Genomic DNA, 19,608 nt, shown 5'->3' with positions numbered 1-19,608 from the left:
TTCCAGTGGTGACATTGGATAGGGAAGCACTACTTCTAAAAGAGCACGTCCATGATTTGGGGGCCTCCTAGACTTGTGGCTTTGCTGGAGCAGTAGGTGGAAGCTGCAGCTAGGGGTGCCTTTGCCCAGATTTGGCTAATATGCTATCTGTGGCCTTATCTGGGATGAGAGAACCTTGCTACAATGACTCATGCCCTCATCATTTTTTATATATAAATCTATTAGATTTAAAGGCTGCCCAACTCTACAATGACTCTTGAAGAGCAGGTGGAACAGCTCCATCTAGTGTGCCAGTCATGCCCACTCCTGGATCAGGCAGGCCTCGAGATTGTCACTTATGTCCTAGTCACCTCATGGATACAATGTGCTGTCCATGGAGCTGCCCTTGAAGACCATGGGTTTAGACTACTGTAACATATTCTACATTAAAGGGGTTGCCTTTAAAAGCAATCCAGAAGCTTCAGTTGATACAAAAGGCACAGCCTAGATGCTCACCAGCACTTTCTCGTGGAAACATATGAAACTGGCCTTGCATTGGTTGACACTCAGCTTCCGGGCACAATTTAAGTGCTTGTGTTAACCTCTCAAGGCCTCTGCAGCTTGGCTCCAGGTTATCAGTAGAACCACACCTCCCCATTGGTGTCAGCCTGTCCCTTGCAGCAGCGTTGGGATAAGCAGCTGATGGTTCCCCATTTTCGGAAGGTCAAGGGGGCTGACACTCAGAGGTATTGCTGTTCAGTGCCAGCCCCCTGGAATGGCCTTCTGCTTGAGATCAGATCAGCTCCCACCTTGGATCCTTCCAGAAGAAGCTGAGGACAGACCATTTCTGGAGGGTGTTTGGGTCATGACAGCAGATGGTTTTGTTCCTTATGTTTATGGTTTTGGTTACATTTTTTCTTTTGGTTTTCATGATAAAAAACAAATAGTGTTTTATCCTATTTGTAAGCAACCCAGAGCCTGATCAGTTGTGTGGAGTAGAAATTTAATAAATTGATTAATTAATAATTCACATGAAGTGCAAAGCCATGGGATTGGAGGAAAAAAACTTTTATGTAACTCTTTAAAGAAAAGTGATCATGGGAATTCGTGGTCAGTTGGAGGTTTTGTTCAAGAAACAAACCTCTCATGCACCTCATCTTCCACTTATCAGGGCTGCCATAAAAGACTCAAAACATTTTTAGCAGGAACCTTCTTTGATTCTTAACCAAAACTGGCATATTTTTTTCCCTTAATAGTTCTATATTCTCCGAAGTAAAAGATGCCCAGTGAGAGAGTAAATAACCTCAGACCAATATATGCAGTACGTGGAGAAACATCCTGTTCTCATGTTCATATTTAATTATAATTAGGGTTAGGTAAGAAAACATGTATTAACTAACAGCAGAAAAACTTCACATCATTGAATGATGTGTCATCACCTTTGCCCTGGGGACCCTCCACCCTTGTCTGGATCCCACATATGGCGTACGAGGGGCAGCGAAGGCTCCATGCATCAAAACTACCCCAGTTCAGCCCACGGCCCACCAGAGCAGAACCTTCACTGCAGGTGAATAGGATGTTGTTGGCTGATGTATCATCACCCTTTCCTTGAGGTGGTTCTACTCGCAGAGAAAAAGAAACCAGGTAGCCCGACGGGCAATACTGGGTCTCGGTCCAGGTTCCCCACCTGCCCAAAAAAAAGACAATGTTGGGGGAACATCTCTTTGGTGTCTAGATCAAGCACTTTTCAGCAGTCCAAGAGATTCAGGTGTGATGGTTAAGGTCTGGGCTAAGACTGGGGATCCAGGCTGAACTCTACTTCTGGCTATCAAAACTCACTAAAGAAGGCTGCGTCAATAGCTGAGTCTCACCCAGTCTGCCTCATTGGGCGGTGGTTGTAGGGGAAAAAAATTGGAGGTGTTGTTTTGGGAGAGGGGCCTTTGCAATAAAGGAAGTTGGAACAGATATCTCATATGCCCCAGTCCTGCCCTAATACTGCCTCGAGACATTTTGCTTGCAGAGGCCCTGTTTTCCAATCTCATCAATAGGTATGTATGCAAATAATACATATTTTCCAACAATGCAATCCCATGTTTAATACAGAAATCAAACTATTCCCTGCCAGTTCTCTGACTGAATTGACTGGGATTTGATTTGGAAGAGATTTGCCCGGAATTCCAGTGTATGACATTCAGAACAACCAGACAGCTGTCCTTCAGTTGAACGTGTAGCTCAGCAGGGCAGTCTTTGTCTCGCCACAAGGAGAGTTATAGGAATGCCAGATCAATACCTGAGCTGCACAATGAGGGAAGTGTGTGGGAGACTAAAGTCCATGAGGGGTGCTGTTGGAGTGAATGCATGTAGGGAAAGAGACGAGGGGGGTGTCAAAAGGATGGAGATACGTTTGCTATGGCACCCTGTCACAGTGTGACGGGCTTCATTTTTGGACTGGAGCTGTATTATGAAGCAAAGGTAGCAATGGACACAGAGCCACAAAACATTGGAGGCTTTCTTACTATATACAGAATGTACCTACAACCAGGTGAATAATGGAGTGCTGGGGTCAGGTTACTTCCCACATCAGCCTATCAGCAACTTTCCTCCTCTTGATAAGAGAGAGGAAAAAAAGGGAAGGCAAGGCAAGCCAAGCCAAGGGCTTGGATTATTGGAGCATACTCAGCTTTAGTTGACTTCTTCCCAGCTCAGCCAAAACACCATCCACTTCTGTGTTACGGGAAGAACCTCTTTCCAGGTCTTCTGCCCACTTTTTCCCCCCAAACCAGGGCTTTCTTCTGGCAGCCAATTGTCCCCTCTCTCCTCTCCAGGACCTTGGGTGAAGCTGCTACCTGGAACCAGCCAGATCCCTTCTAGCCCTCCAGGGTCTTGGGGCTTGGGTGCAGTTTGTCCCTCTGGGTCTTCTCCTCACCCCAAACAGGAACTGTCACTTGCCCTGAACAGCTCTCCTCATTCTCCTGCAGCGTTTTCTCTCCAAATTCTCCTTCCCCTTCTGCAACAAACTTTTACTCTCCACTCCTCCTGTCTCTCTCCCCAATTTTGGCTCCCTCTGGCAGCATGTCCTACAGCAACTGAGGAGGTGGGTGCACCCTCATTGCCGTGTTCCCCAATGCCTATATGCCTCCCTCTACCAATGGGACTGCTCACTCCAAATTCTCCCCACACAAGCCCTGCTCTCCCCTTCTGAAATCAGTAAAGCTCACTTTCAGGGTTGGATCAGCAGTGAACTAAGCAACAATCATCTCTGCCCCTGCTCTGGATGACAAGAAAATGAAATATGACAAGAAAGTCAGGTACTCACGGTCCAACTGTAGACTCAATTGTTCTGCCATCGCTACAGTACAAGCGGATTCCATTCAGAGCTGTATCATCGCCTTTTCCTTGGACTCCCTCTACCTGAGAAAATGAGACTTTGATAAAGCTGTAGATCAGTCTTTCTGCCCCTGGTGTCCTTCAGACTTCAATTCTCAGAATGTCCAACACGGACCCATAAATATGGGACCATGACTTGGATCAAGACTAGATCTGCCACACACACTGGTTATGTTCAAACAACCAGCTTAACATGGTCATTGAACTAATTCATTTCTGTGGATAATCTCAGAAAGAAGTCTTGCAGGCAGAATCCTCAAGGCACATTAAGCTACAGAAAAACCCATAAGCCAACTTTGCCTGTGATGGGATTTTCATCATCAGGTGCATCAACAGCTTGGCTAAGCGTATTGTATGGATACAGCTAATGGGCTTCTAAAAGAAGAGATACCAACTTGCCTGGAATTCAGTCATTAACACCTAATGGTAAAACCTTCTCAAACTGTGCTAACGATTACTCACTCCCCATATTACACAGAAAACTTGATGCCTTTCTTTGATTATAGAATCAAAAGGGTTAAATATCATGGGAACCACTTCCTGATGGCCTTTCTTGAAAGACAAAGTGAAAAGTAGCAGAAGAGTGCTATAAGGCCCTTGCCCCCTCAAACATTTCCTTTTTGAGTTTTAGAACTAATTTCAAAGGAATATTCAGAAATAAAGGAGCATCTGAAAATACGCTTTTACCTTCAGGGAGAAGCCGTGAGCATAGCCCTGGGTGCATAACTCACTGGAGCCCCAGGAACCCCAGGGCCCCCCATTTGGCACAGTGAGCACATATTTGTAACTTCGGGCTTCTGTATTCCACAGGCAGCAGGAGATCGTCAAGAGGAGGGTGGTGCTGACAGAGAGATCCATGGAAACCAAAGCACTCTGCCTCTTGAAACAGCAGTGTCTTCAGAAAATACAGCTTCCAAAACCCAGGAATCATTTATAAAGTGTCCACAGCACCACCCTCAACAAACCATGTTTTACAATCCCAGTAAAGTAAAATCAATTTCTGTGACATCACACTGAGTACCTTCATCAACTGACCAGGTGGTACTATGTTAATATTTGTTTTAAATGTTGTAACTCAATGACATCAGAAATTACAGCCTCTGGGATTTATAGCTTAGAACAGGGTCTCTCAACCCGGATTCTGTGGCATCCTAGGGTTCAGCAAGAGGTCACTAGGGGGTCCCTGGGAGATCATGATTTATTTAAAAAATTATTTCATATTCAGGCAACTTCACACTAAAGAGGTGAGTTTCATTCTTTATTTTTAGTTTAAGAACACAGTTAATGCATATATACAGGCCTACACAGGAAACAAATATAATTATTCTGTAACTTCTGGCCTATATTTGAGCCTGAACATGCAAGTGTTCTCTGAGGCTTGCAAAATATTAAAATATTTCAAGAGTTCATCTAGGACCAAAAAGTTGAGAAAGGCTGGCTTAGAAACTGAGATTAATAGTAACTTTAATACACAACATTTCGCAATCCAGCAAAAAACTTCAATTCCTGTAAAATCAGTCTATGTTGCTGAGCTGCTGCTGGGAAAGGTATGCTGAGAAACAATTTGCATACTTTATATGTGTTTTGACCCACATACCTATTGCAATCCTATCTTACTGGACACGTTTCTGTTTGTCTCCCTTACACTTGCCTATAGTGCAAATTTCAGATACTGAAATTTAAATTATAAAACTATAATTTAACTAGAGATTTTGCATTACTCTAGTCAAAGAGCAACTCCTTGGTAATGGTATTTGGATTAAAATATAACATCAGTCATACAAACAAGCCCCCCAGTCTCCTTAGCAATCCACTTCTAGGATCTGCCTTGTAGGCAGCACAAATAGAGTTGAAGTCATTCCTGTTGTAATCATTTACACATCCAAACGCCATTAGATATGTTTGATGTCCCCTTATATGACTGCAGAGTAACTGTATAAGCCACCTATGCACAGCTGGAATTCTCTTATGCATCTAGAATAATTGGCCTCTCAATTAAACGTGCAGGCCACAGAATTCTTTCTGCCTTATTCTGCAAGGAGACACCACAGTTCCTGGGTGCCAGTAAGGGAGGGAAAGAGGGCCAGTAATTCCCTGAAAAAGCCAAAGTCCCCCAATTCCCAGTGGTTGTTAAAAATACTAGTCTTAGTTCTTCCAGAAACAAAGATATCAGGCAAAAGAGCCATGCTCCTACTTTTCAGTGCTGTCAGCCAATTAGTGAACTCTCCTAGTAAGCATTGATGAAGACGCCCTGCTTGAAATACTCAGTAGACCAGGATAACGCTGGGCCATTAACAATGTGTTCTGAAATGGGAAAGAGCAGCAGTGTCTTCTGCCAGCCATAAGACATAGGAGTAAAGGCAAGAGTTTGTATGACTTTTAAAGCAGATCTTCTTTTTCAAAATTGACCATTTTGATAAGTTTCCAAATTCCAACCTCTTTAAAGTTACTCTATTAATGCAAGCAACATGTATATGTGTTTGTAGCTCCCTGCACAGAAGCCAAATGTGAGTCATATGAGGCTATACAGATATGATGTCTGATTTTTAAATTTTCCTAATTTAAAATCACAGGGTACAGCAGCTCAAAAATTATATAGTTAAACATAAGTCATCCCCAGCTCTGTATGTACAGATCAAAGATATTGTTGTCATCTTCATGACCAGGGAAAAGCTTCTTTGATTCATCAGGATATTGACAGCTAATAAGTTAGGATTTGCAGCTTAAAGTCAGAGTCCTGCAGTAATGACGCACATTTTAAAAGAATCTGAGTCTATTTTTTTTTTTTTGCCCACCTCCATCCGGTGGAGCTATGAATGTGTCCTGTTTACCACATTCAAAGCCCATGGTTATCAGAGCTTCCCAGCAAGGTATACCAATATTTTTAACTTCTCTTGAACAACACCTCCACCCTTTGGGGACTAAGCCTCATGGGGGTCGCTTGTAGGTGGGAGGGGTTGAAGCCACTGGGCTTGGCCTGCAAAAATCCAGATGACCACTACATGGCAGTAGAGAGATTCAGAAAATGCTAAATGCAGCCCACATCTAGAAGCTCCAGTTTTCTGGGCTTGCCCAACTTAATCATAAACTGACCACATTGGCTGGATTCCCATTTCCTAGCTAGCCACACAGGAGCCTAATGCCTGTGCAAATGGTGCCACTCCCTTGGTAAAGGGATCGGTGTCCTCCTCTTCCTTCTCTGCTAGCTTCAAGATGTTGTTTATGGGCACAAAATATCACCCAGCTGGATTTTGCCATCAGTGGTTCCTGATTCTTGATTTCCTGCTATTTTCCAAATAATGGAGAAATTGTCTATTTATCAGAAAAGTCAACAGTCGCTGTGTACCAGAATAAATGCTTTGTTAGCCAGTCAATATTTAAGAGTCTTTACTTAAGATAAGGATTATACCAGCAATTGAACTTGGACTGCAGGTAACAGCATATCTTTATGCTACGTTCCAAGGAACTTCAGTTTGATCAAGGAACTTCAGTCATCATTTTTAACTTCCATAACAATGCTGTTCCTGCAGAGGATGGTGGGAATCTATTTCACCCAAGAATAATGCAAAAGATACAGTGCAAAATTGTCAATCTACTCCCAGCTGTAACCCTAAGGGCAGTCTTCAAGCTGGGATAGAAGTTCAAGTTTTTTCATAAAGCATTCACAGTACACAGCTTTTAGTACTTCTCCACTGGTAGTCCAAAAACATGGCAGGAAAACCTAGAAGGTTAATTATGGTTCAACCCCTCTTTAAATTAAACTTACTACTTCTTAAAGACATACTGTTCAACCTTCAGTTACTGATTACACAGCCATTGCTCAGAGTTTGGCACCATAGAAAACTACATTCCAGGTATGATATCTTCTATCTTCTACATCTATTTATGTATGTGTTTATTTGTTCATTTATTTACATTCACATTTATGTCTCAGCACAATCCAAAGACACATGGAAGCTTCCATGATGTGAAGAATTAATTAAAACACCCATAGCACGTTAAACATAACAAATGAAATCTGAATCATAAAAATTATAAACCAATAAATCATTTCAACAACAATCACAGAAACAAAATAAACACAAAGAATGAAATAAGAGGAATAACATATTTCAGGGTTGCTAATTCAAGTCATTACCCAGCCTTAATCCTGTTTTGGTTGACAGTCCTTGCCATTGCCATATAAAACATCCATCTCAAAAGAAAGTGGCAGTAGCCAATGTATGTGCATCAGACTCAATCAAACAGATTTATCTGAGAAACATGGATAGCATTTCAGATAAAACTGCTTTGATCATTTTAACCAACTAGGCAACCTACTTCAGCCACTGCTATCCACTATCAAATCAAGCCATTCTAAAAGGAAATTCTTGCCCTTGGTTTGATCATGAATGCTGAAAGGCAAAGAGCAGGTGCCTAATGGATCCTGATGGATTTCAGAGAGCACTTGGGGAGTTTTCCAAAGATCTGATGGGCCCCTCAGTTGCCTCAGTCCTCAGCTGCACCATGAAGGTGAGATAGCATTGGGTATTGTGCCTGAGCAACTGGTCCCCTCCTACACACCCATTGTAGCTCCTTGGTTCTCAAAAGAGCTCAGGGAGATGGTGGAAGAGGGGCCACCTACAGCATCACTGGAGGAAGATCTGGCCAATTACACAGTGGCAATACAGGCAGCAAAAAGGAAATATTTTGCCACACTTATCGGGTCTGTGTAATGCCAACCAACAGCCCTTTTTAAGGTAACCTGTTTCCTCCTAAGGAAGGATGATCATCAAGAACACCTGAAGACCCATAGTGAAGAATTACTGCTGCAGTTAGCAGATAAAATCTTCCCAATCTAAGCTGAATTGGAATCTAGCTGATCAGTGCCAATGGAGATGACTTGGGAGTCCTTGGTGCTCTCTGAGCTTGCTTGTTTGCTGGCAGACGTTTCATTATCCAGGTGCTCCATTAGCAAAGTAGCAACCCAGCCTCCCACAAGAGGAGCTGTATAAGAACATTATTCAGACAAGTACTTACGCACTGCAGCAACCCAGAACATCAGAAAAAGGAAACAGACCACCTATTCAACATCTTCCAGCAAAATGGTTACCCACACAAGTTTATCAAAAGTGCTTGACCACTCAAGCCACTACAGCACAACCAACAGAAGCTATGAAAAGGAAAGCAGTGCCATACATCAGAAACATCTCAGAAACCACCTAAAGACTATTACAACCACAGGGCACCACCGTAGCACACAAGCCAACTAAACCCCTCCAGAACATCTTAAGTAAAGAGACTGTGCAAGATGCCAAATGTTATTCATTTGCAGGAACAGATTTCCTGGTCAGGGTTAAGCTCAGTAGGCTTTCTGCCCTCTGCTAGAACATTCTCTTCGACTAGGGGAACAGCAAACATCTCAGGTGCTTGACATGCATGAGTGTCCTATGCTGCTTTGCCCAGGAACCTGAATGTTCTGGCACCTGAAAGCAAAGAAACTGCCAGGGTGATAGTTTAATGTCATAACAAAGGAAATTTTGGAACTAGAAATAGGGGTGGCTATGTTTAATATGAATAATATTCACTTTCAAAATTTATGCACAAAACAGAACCAAATCCTCCTTTAGGTGTTTATTTTATTTATTTTATTTGTTCTTCACTGAATGAATGATATGATTCTCTGACAGTAAAATGCCCATGGTCTAACTGTATGCAAATCAGATTTTGTTAGGCAAAACTGCTGGCAAGAAATGGATGTATCACAAATGTTGCCTACACTGAAATACACAAATATTTGTATCCTCAAATTACATATGAATTCTGTGAGAGTTTTAAAACAAACTTAAAAAAAATAAGGGAGCATTTACAGTCTACATACTACTACATACTAGTCACATCTTCTCACATTTCCCAAGCAGCGTTAGAATAATCCACAGCCCAATGTCTCCTGCATCTTTAATTCTATTCGAGATGTAGCCCATGCTGCCTGACCCTTTAGCTACCAGTAAAGTTGAAAAGCCACCTTTACACATGTCCCAGCACAAATTATAAAACTGACAGCAAATGACATCAGCATTACAATTAAATGTCATATCTAACATTCATTCTGCTGCACCATTATGCTAAATGGTAACGACATTAGCAACCCATGTATCATATTAAAACACCAGCTGCCACCTATTTGCTAACACCTGCTCTCTTCTCTCTCTTCTGGAACCCGAAGGGAAAAAAGGCTTATGCCTGCATTCAAAAACATCCAGCAAAATGGAACCTCAAACCCTTCAACCACTTTCAAGATTAATTTATATGTTTGTTAGGGCCACCTAACAAAAATCCAAATAACCACTGGAGGGAAGCAAAAGAGATATAAAAACCTACTTTTTGTTTCTAGCTGTCATCCAGGTTATTGCAGCCCAGATGCAACAACTGTACTTTTCTGCAATCCATTTCTTAAATGGAGATGGCCATCTGGAATTCAGAATCTATGATATTCTGTGTGTTTGTGTGTGTGTGTGTGTTGTACAAAAGAAGGATGATAAACATAATTCAGAAGATACTGTATATAGATAGAGAATATCCTCAGTTCAAGCAACCAATTGGAGAATTCCTATTCTTCTCAGAACTATCTGGCAGTGAGTTTAGGGCTGAATCTGTGGAACTCTATTCTATATGTCCATCTTGTTTTGTGGTTTAAAGCTAAGGTAATTTTGCACAGTTTGATGTAATGGTTAAGGCACCAGGCTAGAAACCAGGAGCCTGTGAGTTCTAGTCTCACCTCAGGCACAAGGCTAGCTGAGTGATCCTGGGCCAGTCAGTCTCTCTCAGCCTAGGAAGCAGGCAATGGCAAACCACTTCTGAAAACTTGCCAAGAAAACTGCAGGGACTTATCCAGGCAGTTGCCAAAAGTGAACATTGACTCAAAAGCAGAAAAAATAATCATTGTAGATAGGTCTCTTTTTTTGTATCCCACCTGGGATTTTTTTCACAATCAAAAACAAATAAGTTCTCACAGATGATGAAAATTAATGTAGCACTGTACAAATAGTGTCAGTTGTGAATGCAGCCACACTTCCCTTCAGTGCTCTTGAAACATGGCTTGGTTAAATAATAGCTCCAGTCACATGCATCTCCTTAGCCAAAATCCTTTCTACAATATTGACTGAGACATTGCAATTCAGCAGCAGCAGCAAAAACAAAAACCTCTCCCTTGTAAAAGAGAATGCACATGCAGAATGCATTGTTTAGTGAATTCATGTATTTCCTACGACCACTGTTGTTCCATATATGGTACCTGTTAAAAAATGGGGGATTCTATGTTAAGAGTTGGCAATGGGGTGGGAGAATTAGTATTCTATTCATGCATGCTAGAATAAACTCCTTCCTCCATTTTCTTCTCAGTTAAACAGCTCCAGCAGTGAACTTGCTAGCATCAGATGGAGAGAATGGAAACATGTCCAGGTGTTTGTTTCAATAGACCAGACCAATGGCTAGTTTAAAGTTACCACTGATTATGAGCATGATGGAGGTCCAAGAGGCCTGTTCACTGTACCTTTTACCCAGCCCTCACTACTCTCTCTTTTTGAGTCTTTGAATGTTAAAGTTTTCTGATATCTGAAGGAATTAATTTAAGAGACTCAGGCAATGGTGGGAACGAGAACCCCAAAGAAAGGAATCTGACCAATCCTACAGCCCATGGAATCCTGTTCTAGAGACTGTAGGATTTCCTCTTTAGATGTTTAAAATCAGCAGTTGCTATCTTGCTTCCTTGGAATTATCCTATGGTAATAGAGCATGCATTAAGAGCAAAATAAAGTTTGAAAGACTATGAAGAATTTTTACATTTCCAATCAGAAAAAAATGCTATATTTTCCTGGTGAAGCATCCCAAAGGAAAGATGCCATTCAAGCCCCAGTTAGCATGTCAAAGCAAAAATGAAGAAAATAACATGTCCATCTCTTTAGCACAGCATGCCTGGATTGTATTTTAGGAATTCATATGGGAAAAAAAACAATTGCTAAGTGGCAAGATTGGCTTCTTTGTATTAATTTGCAGAAGACACTTGATTTAGTAATAGTATAGTTCATCAAATGCATAGAATATATTAAATGTAAGTAGAATAATAAATGTAAGTTAATGTTCAGCTTCAAGGCAATATAGATGGAAATGTGCCCAGTTTTAACTATAGCAAACCAATGACTTTCACATTACAGCTTGTCAGTCCTGCACTTACTATACTCATATAGAAGTCAAATTACTTTCTGAGTCCATTGACTAGAGTTCCGGCAATTCTTTCATGATACTTTGCAGAACTGCCAAGAAAAGTCTTCCCCAACAAAGTGATCCTCAGATGTATTGGAACTGTATTCCCTCACTGTCCAGCCAGCATAGCCAATGAGATCTTCCTCAGTCTTTCTCTGGCTACTCTTAAGTGATCCTATCTTAACACACCATATCTCAAAATGGCGACCCTCCAAATACTCAGCCTACCTGGATGCCATCAGGTTGAGAAGGCGTTGATATAGTCTTCTTGTTATTCCCTTGCTGAAAAATTACAGGTCTTGGGATGTTGTTGTTTATTCGTTCAGTCACTTCTGACTCTTCGTGACTTCATGGACCAGCCCATGCCAGAGCTTCCTGTTGGTCGTCAACACGACCAGCTCCCCCAGGGACGAGTCCATCACCTCTAGAATATCATCTATCCATCTTGCCCTTGGTCGGCCCCTCTTCCTTTTGCCCTCCACTCTCCCTAGCATCAGCATCTTCTCCAGGGTGTCCTGTCTTCTCATTATGTGGCCAAAGTATTTCAGTTTTGCCTTTAATGTCATTCCCTCAGGTGAGCAGTCTGGCTTTATTTCCTGGAGTATGGACTACATTTTGATTTTCAAAAATCAGAAGGAATCTGGCAGACATTTGGGTTTTCAGGAATCTATGTCATATTGCCCAACGATTCTGATTTGGGCAAAGCCACTTTATTTTCCATGGCACCTCAGACACAGTAATCCCAGGATTCTGTTAACTTATTATCATACTCCAGCTGTCCACAGTTACCTTGCACTCTTGGCAGGGCAGAAGGATATGTGGAGCAAAAGCAGTCGAGTCCATAGCAGGCTTACTTCTTCTTCAGCTGCTGCACTATTGAGGGTGTTGGTGTGGTAGAGCTTCTTTCTCCACTGCACCCAAAGCTTTCTTTGTCCTCAGGTGGAGAATGTGAGAGCAGCCAGCAGATTGTATTATAAAAGGAGTGTCTACAAAGTGCCAGAAGATCCAATGCCATTCAAGGTTTAGTTCAGGAGTGAAGGAAGGGGCCTTTCATCCAACACAATATGTTATTTTTAGAAAATGCTTCAGGCAAGCCAATTCCCAGCCAGGGTAGGATTTTATTTTCAAAAAAAGATTCTGAAGAGCTGACATTAAGCTTGTTTCTCAGGAAGAATAGTGTCTTTTCAGATCTGCGTTGCTGACACAACCCAGGCAAAAGACATCATGAAGCTAAATTCAAATCCTCATATTCTGCAGAGATTAGGGGGGTGTTATAAAACAATTCTGGAAAAAATGCACATGCATTTGTGAAATGTGCCTGAGGCACTTCTATGTCCTATAGCATCCTTCATGATGGAAAATGACATATTGTGTGGCTATAGACAAGCATAAGATAATATGGAAAGCAAAAGAGCTTAAAACTGTCTCAAGCACTGATGAGTTCTTAGTCCAATCACACAACCCAGAGCAGAAGTACTTTTAACAACATCTACCTTTGTTGTAGATGTTTTATGGTTTGCCATTTATGGTGAATGATAGTTTCAGGAAGCCAATATGATACTCACTCACTCACTGGACCTCTTTATTTGGCTGGGGGAAGACACCTCCCACAGTTACAAACACTACTTTATTATTCAAAATGACTATATATTCATTAAATGTGCATGCTGCTGAATCTATTAGACTTATGGCTGTTTACAATCCAAACTACAATACAATAACCATTGACCCTAATAATAACAAATTCTAATAAAAAATCTCATAAACAAAAGTGGAACAATGAATCACACAGTATTAAACACTAATTAATTACTTTAGAGCCAGTTGTTGTTGTTTATTCATTTAGTCACTTCTGACTCTTCGTGACTTCATGGACAAGCCCACGCCAGAGCTTCCTGTCGGTCGTCAACACCCCCAGCTCCCCCAGGGACGAGTCCGTCACCTCTAGAATATCATCCATCCACCTTGCCCTTGGTCGGCCCCTCCTCCTTTTGCCCTCCACTCTCCCTAGCATCAGCATCTTCTCCAGGGTGTCCTGTCTTCCAATTATGTGGCCAAAGTATTTCAGTTTTGCCTTTAATATCGTTCCCTCAAGTGAGCAGTCTGGCTTTATTTCCTGGAGGATGGATGAGTTTGATCTTCTTGCAGTCCAAGGCACTCTCAGAATTTTCCTCCAACACCACAGTTCAAAAGCATCGATCTTCCTTCGCTCAGCCTTCCTTATGGTCCAGCTCTCGCAGCCATATGTTACTGCGGGGAACACCATTGCTTTAACTATGCGGACCTTTGTTGTCAGTGTGATCTCTCTGCTCTTAACTATTTTATCGAGATTGGTCATTGCTCTTCTCCCAAGGATTAAGTGTCTTCTGATTTCCTGACTGCAGTCAGCATCTGCAGTAATCTTTGCACCTAGGAATACAAAGTCTTTCACTGCTTCTACATTTTCTCCCTCTATTTGCCAGTTATCAATCAAGCTGGTTGCCATCATCTTGGTTTTTTTGAGGTTTAGCTGCAAGCCAGCTTTTGCACTTTCTTCTTTCACCTTCATCATAAGGCTCCTCAGTTCCTCTTCACTTTCAGCCATCAAAGTGGTATCATCTGCATATCTGAGATTGTTAATGTTTCTTCCAGAGATTTTAACTCCAGCCTTGGATTCCTCAAGGCCAGCTTGTCGCATGATGTGTTCTGCATACAAGTTGAATAGGTAGGGTGAGAGTATACAGCCCTGCCGTACTCCTTTCCCAATCTTAAACCAGTCCGTTGTTCCGTGGTCTGTTCTTACTGTTGCTACTTGGTCGTTATACAGATTCTTCAGGAGGCAGACAAGATGACTTGGTATCCCCATACCACTAAGAACTTGCCACAATTTGTTATGGTCCACACAGTCAAAGGCTTTAGAATAGTCAATCAAACAGAAATAGTTGTTTTTCTGAAACTCCCTGGCTTTTTCCATTATCCAGTGGATATTGGCAATTTGGTCCCTAGTTCCTCTGCCTTTTCTAAACCCAGCTTGTACATCTGGCAATTCTCGCTCCATGAACTGCTGAAGTCTACCTTGCAGGATCTTGAGCATTACCTTACTGGCATGTGAAATGAGTGCCACTGTTCGATAGTTTGAACATTCTTTAGTGTTTCCCTTTTTTGGTATGGGGATATAAGAGCCAGTTAGTAATCTTTAAATCTTGGGTCTATTCCTGTAGGGCCTGAGCAGCAGAATGTGTGGAAGCAAGGGAGAGAGGAGCAATGAATAAACATTAGAAGAAACAGTGTGCTGTGACAGGCACAGCACAATGAATAAACCATGTCCCTTTTCTTGATCCTGACGTGTTGGTAGGAGTACAGTGTCCTGCCCATAAGCCATTCTTCTCCATCACAGACAACTTCATACTGGCATCCCTCCTTTGCTCACTCTATTTCTTCAAGAAGATTTGTCATAAAACAACTATCTAGATATCTGATTTCCCAGCTTTTCTAAAGTTGCTTGTCTGTTTTAGAGAGATTTGCCAAAATGCTAATCTGTCGTGTGTGTCATCTCATTGATTCTACACAGATACATTCCATCCTTTACCTAAATTGATGCTATTAACAGTATTCTCTGCTTGAGCCCATTTCTTGCTGCTATTGGTTTCCCAGACTATTTGCAAGGTAGTTCCTGAGACACCTGGTGGTGAGATGTGCTTAGAAGAAGACTCAGTTCTGATATTCTCAACTTCTGAAAGATTCTAAAAACAGCTTCAGCAGCAGCTTGAAACCATTAACAAAAACAACATAATAACACTGCATAAAGACTAGAACTGTGCTGTACTGTACTGGCAATGTTCATTTTTTTGGAATTCATGGTTCAGGAAATATTGCCTTCCTTGATTGGAAAAGATAGCAGTGGAGGCATATGTAATCATTTATTTATAAATATACAGGTAAAGCAGGCACTGTGGGACTTCACTACTTGAGAAAACCGATCAGATCTCTTCAGTGATTTCCAGTATCAACATTTCTTTAGCTTGCAGTTCTCCATTATCTTCTGTTCTTCACCTCATTTCTTATTTGGGAATGCTTCTTTATCTTAAAATAAGACAGAGGATCACACAGGGAAGCAAACTGTATATGGCATCTCAGCATGCTGAAGTGGCCCAGGATTGACCTCCAAACCACAGGGTCTACAAAGGAGGCCTGGTGCTCACACATCTCCTTATCGGCCTTGCAACTTTTCAATTCCTTATGGCTCGTTCTTTTCAGAGTGTGGTGAAGAGATAACATGCTGAAGCTTTAAACAGGAAGCGTACTTAGATTGAAACATTTTTGTACTATAACAAGTGTCACAGGTTTGTTTGATACCCAAGGGTTGTTTACTCAGACTCACCAAGAGGCTCCCCAATGAGACACTGCACACAAAGACCTTTTGTTCTCCCTTTTTATGTGGGGGGTGGGGTTCTTTTACTTATAAACCACTATTCACAGTATAAAAGTGCTCTTTCTACCCAGGTGACCAACTAATACAATTTCCAACTAACCTATATTTCTATCACTATTATTACTCTAAACTATGTCTATTCTAACTAATACATGTAAGTCACTAAGCTATGACTATCACAATACTACTCTATTTAGTAACTATAGATAACTATTAAACACTAACAATTCTACTACTATCTCCAGGATACAATGTTCCTTTAAAAGGACAAAGTCTCACTTGCTCCTACTCAGGCATTCCTGCAAGCCTTCACTGCTACTCTCTCCCTCACTTTCTCCTGTCCTCTGCTTCTCACCCACACAGCTGTTCCACACACAGGGCTTTTTAACAATCTCCCTGCCGTCCTTACGCTGACGTGTTTTAGGAGCAAAGGGGCGGAACACAATCCCAGCTGCCTGCAATTTGGGTACAGCCCGTCCTTCCACAACAAGGTAAAAAGAAGAGCTTCAAGAGAGCTAGAAGGGAACAAAGTCCTGTTAGCAGCATGTAGTACAGACAACTTCTAACAAAAATAATTGGCAGACAGCAGGCAAGAGTGTGGGGAAGTAAAAAGAACTGCCTAGAGAAGCAGGAACATTTCAGCAGTAAATCTGTTTCTCCTTCTTGCACAGACAATATGATGTTGGTCTATTGTTCCGTTCCAGGAGCTAAGCCTTGATGTTCCTGTAGCCATCTTCCTGATTCTTTCTGTCTTCCAGTGTCAAGTCTATTCACCACTTCCTATAATGCCCTGGAGCAATGTTCTGTCAGGAGCATTGAGGAAATCTGCCACCAGAAAGCCCACAGACAACCAGTGTAGAAAAGGAGCAATATGAAGGAATTTTGGCCATTCAGCTCCCCTCAAACCTACATCCAATCCTTCTGGACATTTAAAAACACATATGCATAATTCCAAGTCAATCCATTGTGCATCTTTTTAGAAACATGTTGGGAGGATGCTACTGCATTATTAATCTTTTTCAGGCAAAAAAAAAATAAACCCTTGATTTGGGGTTTTTAGATAAATGATTATAGCTCTCAACATTTGCACATACTTTTATAGACAAGGACAGAATATTGCATTCATTAGGCCTCCAGTAAATGGTGATTTTATGTGATAGTCTTTCAACTGCTGTGAAAAATTCCAGATATTAAAAAGGATCCATACAAAATATAAAACAAGAACATGTTAAGAGATTGGAAGCTCAATTAATTTGGATGTGTTTTATAGAATCAGTTTCGGTGGGTTGCTGTTCAGTTTGGTACACTTTAGTTATTTTATACTGCCTTCTTCATTTACCATTCTCTGCTCCAAACCTTCAGAATGAATTGTGTTTAGTGATTTAAAATAGTTATTTTTTAAGTGTAGGGGATATATAGTCCTGGAGCTTTCCTCCATCCAGGCAGAGGGCCTTGTTGTGATGCTGCAGGACCAGTGATTGCTATATTCAATTACCATGCTTGAAGGAATTATTTAGGCCCTACCTGGGAAGCAGTGAAATTCAAAATAGAATTACTGCAGGGTTGTCAGATCTGTAGCTTCAAAAGTCCCCATCATGTGGGTGGAGAATAAAATAAGAGGTTGCTTACCTACAGTATAACTGTAATTCTTAGAGTGGCATTTGTGCATTCACATGCCTATTTTAATGCTTAGAATAACCTATAAATGAGAGAGCCAGTTTGGTCTATCAGTTAAGGTAATGGGCTAGAAACCAGGAGACGGAGAGTTCTAGCCCTGCCTTAGGCATGAAAGCTGGCTGGGTGACCTTGGGCCAGTCACACTCTCTCAGCCCAACTCACCTCACAGGGTTGTTGTGGGGAAAAGAGGAGGAGGAAGGAGTATTAGGTATGTTCACCACCTTGAGTTATTTATAAAAATGATAGACAGGATAGTAAATAAATAAATGAAAATTATTTTAAAAAATGAAAGAAGAACAAGACAGATAGTTTGGAATACCTTTGAGCATTTGAGGTAAGAGGAATGTAAGGTGAATTAAATTCCCACATCACTTTCAATGTATCTGTAGGAGACTGAATCCCTTCCTTTAGCAGTGGCATCTGGTGACATTTTCTTTGCATACATTACAAATATCTTTTGGGAAAGTAGACTTCCTTTTCCACTTTCAAGCTTAACCTTTTGTATCTTTTTTCTTTTCTATTTTTCTTTTACTTTTTTTTTCCTTTCTTGCACTTTTAGCTTTCTCTTTGATTTCTTTTTCTTACTTTATATTACTTTATATTATATTTTATCTTTCTTTTTTAAAATCTTTAATAAAAATAATTAAGAAAAGGAAAAATATGGCAATGTGGTTTTTCCCATGGGGACTGCATTCACACAGTGCACTTTGCTCAGTCAGGTAAAGATCTAGCAGATGCATTCACCCATTATGCTATCTTTCATTATATTAACCTTGGTTATTCTTTTTTTGGTTTAAAGTGTTATGCAAATCCAGTCTTTTTCTGGTGCAATGTATTCTATTAATCCCAAAAATCAATTAATTCAGTAATCAATTTAAGGGGCTGTGTGAACATATCCAATGCATTCCATATCCTGGACTGATTGGTATATTGGCTTTATTGTCACATCTGCTCATATAGGGCAAAGCAGATTCAAATACCAAGTCTGTTCAGCATCCTGTTCCCAAACTGATTGATTAGATGCATCTGGGACACTCACAAACAAGATGTGAATGCAGTATTGCTCTGTCATTTGTATTTGCCAGTGGCTGCATTCCCACAACACACTTATCTTGATTCCTGAATTAACCCATTTTCTAAGTTTGTTCAAGGCATTGACCCCTGGACTCACCAATGTTAATTAGTACAACTAAGTATTTAACTAAAATGTTTAAGCTGTTTCAGAGGACCAGTTTGGTATGGTGGTTAAAGCACCAGACTAGATCCTGGGAGACCATGAGTTCTAGTACTTCCTTAGGTGTGAAGTCAGCTGGGTGACCTTGGGCCAGTCACTCTTTCTCAGCCCTAGGAAACAGACAATGGCAAACCACTTCCTAAATGTTGCCAAGAAAACTGCAGGGATTTGTCCAGGCAGTTGGCCAGGAGTCAAGACTGACTCAAAGGCGCACACACATTCATACACACACACACAGCTGTATGAACATAGTAAGTGCCACTGTGAGGGCTCAATTTCTGATTCTATAATTATGTATTAAACAGTTATCATAGATCTGTAATTGCCACATAAAACTTAGCAAGATATATGAGCCCATTCATTATGACTTAATGTTATGTTGAAAGTAGGTCTCTGTGGCTGTTGTTTTCTTTTTAATCATGGCTTAAAAAATCCTAGCTCATATGTAATGTTAGCCACTTGGTTTGCAAACCATGGTGTTAAGCATATTCTGTGAACCAAAGTGTGATTTATCTCATACATTACTTTAAAGCAGCCACATTTTAGAATATGTGCACCTTAGCCTAGTGCAGTGACTAATCTCCACTGACTTCTGTTAGGATTCTAAGCAGACTTTCTCAATCTGGGCTTCACCAGGGCATGTAGAACTAAAATTCCCAGGACAGGAACTGTACTCCCA

The 19,608-nt window shown here is 41.1% G+C and overlaps 1 protein-coding gene across 1 annotated transcript; it reads right to left on the bottom strand.

Annotated features, from left to right (window-relative positions):
- Window positions 1-1,296: 1,296 nt before the first annotated feature.
- On the bottom strand, window positions 1,297-4,303 carry LOC134499205 (vitelline membrane outer layer protein 1-like). Its single transcript, XM_063305828.1, has 3 exons — window positions 4,054-4,303; window positions 3,296-3,390; window positions 1,297-1,666 (listed from the first exon to the last, which is right to left on the bottom strand). The coding sequence occupies exons 1-3, from the start codon at window positions 4,222-4,224 to the stop codon at window positions 1,375-1,377; spliced, it is 558 nt and encodes a 185-aa protein (XP_063161898.1). The 5' UTR covers window positions 4,225-4,303; the 3' UTR covers window positions 1,297-1,374.
- Between the last annotated feature and the right edge of the window lie 15,305 nt (window positions 4,304-19,608).

Source organism: Candoia aspera, chromosome 5, assembly GCF_035149785.1.
Source record: "Candoia aspera isolate rCanAsp1 chromosome 5, rCanAsp1.hap2, whole genome shotgun sequence".
Taxonomy (NCBI): Eukaryota; Metazoa; Chordata; class Lepidosauria; order Squamata; family Boidae; genus Candoia; species Candoia aspera.
The sequence above is the reverse complement of the archived record's forward strand: the minus strand, read 5'-3'. Positions and strand labels throughout refer to the sequence as shown.

Excerpts from the sequence above, each read along its gene's own strand:
- LOC134499205 (XM_063305828.1), bottom strand. The coding sequence starts at position 4,224 with ATGGATCTCTCTGTCAGCACCACCCTCCTCTTGACGATCTCCTGCTGC. Across the intron at positions 3,391-4,053 it reads CTCACGGCTTCTCCCTGAAG|GTAGAGGGAGTCCAAGGAAA; the intron begins GTAAAAGCGTAT and ends TCATTTTCTCAG. Across the intron at positions 1,667-3,295 it reads ATTGAGTCTACAGTTGGACC|GTGGGGAACCTGGACCGAGA; the intron begins GTGAGTACCTGA and ends TTTTTTGGGCAG.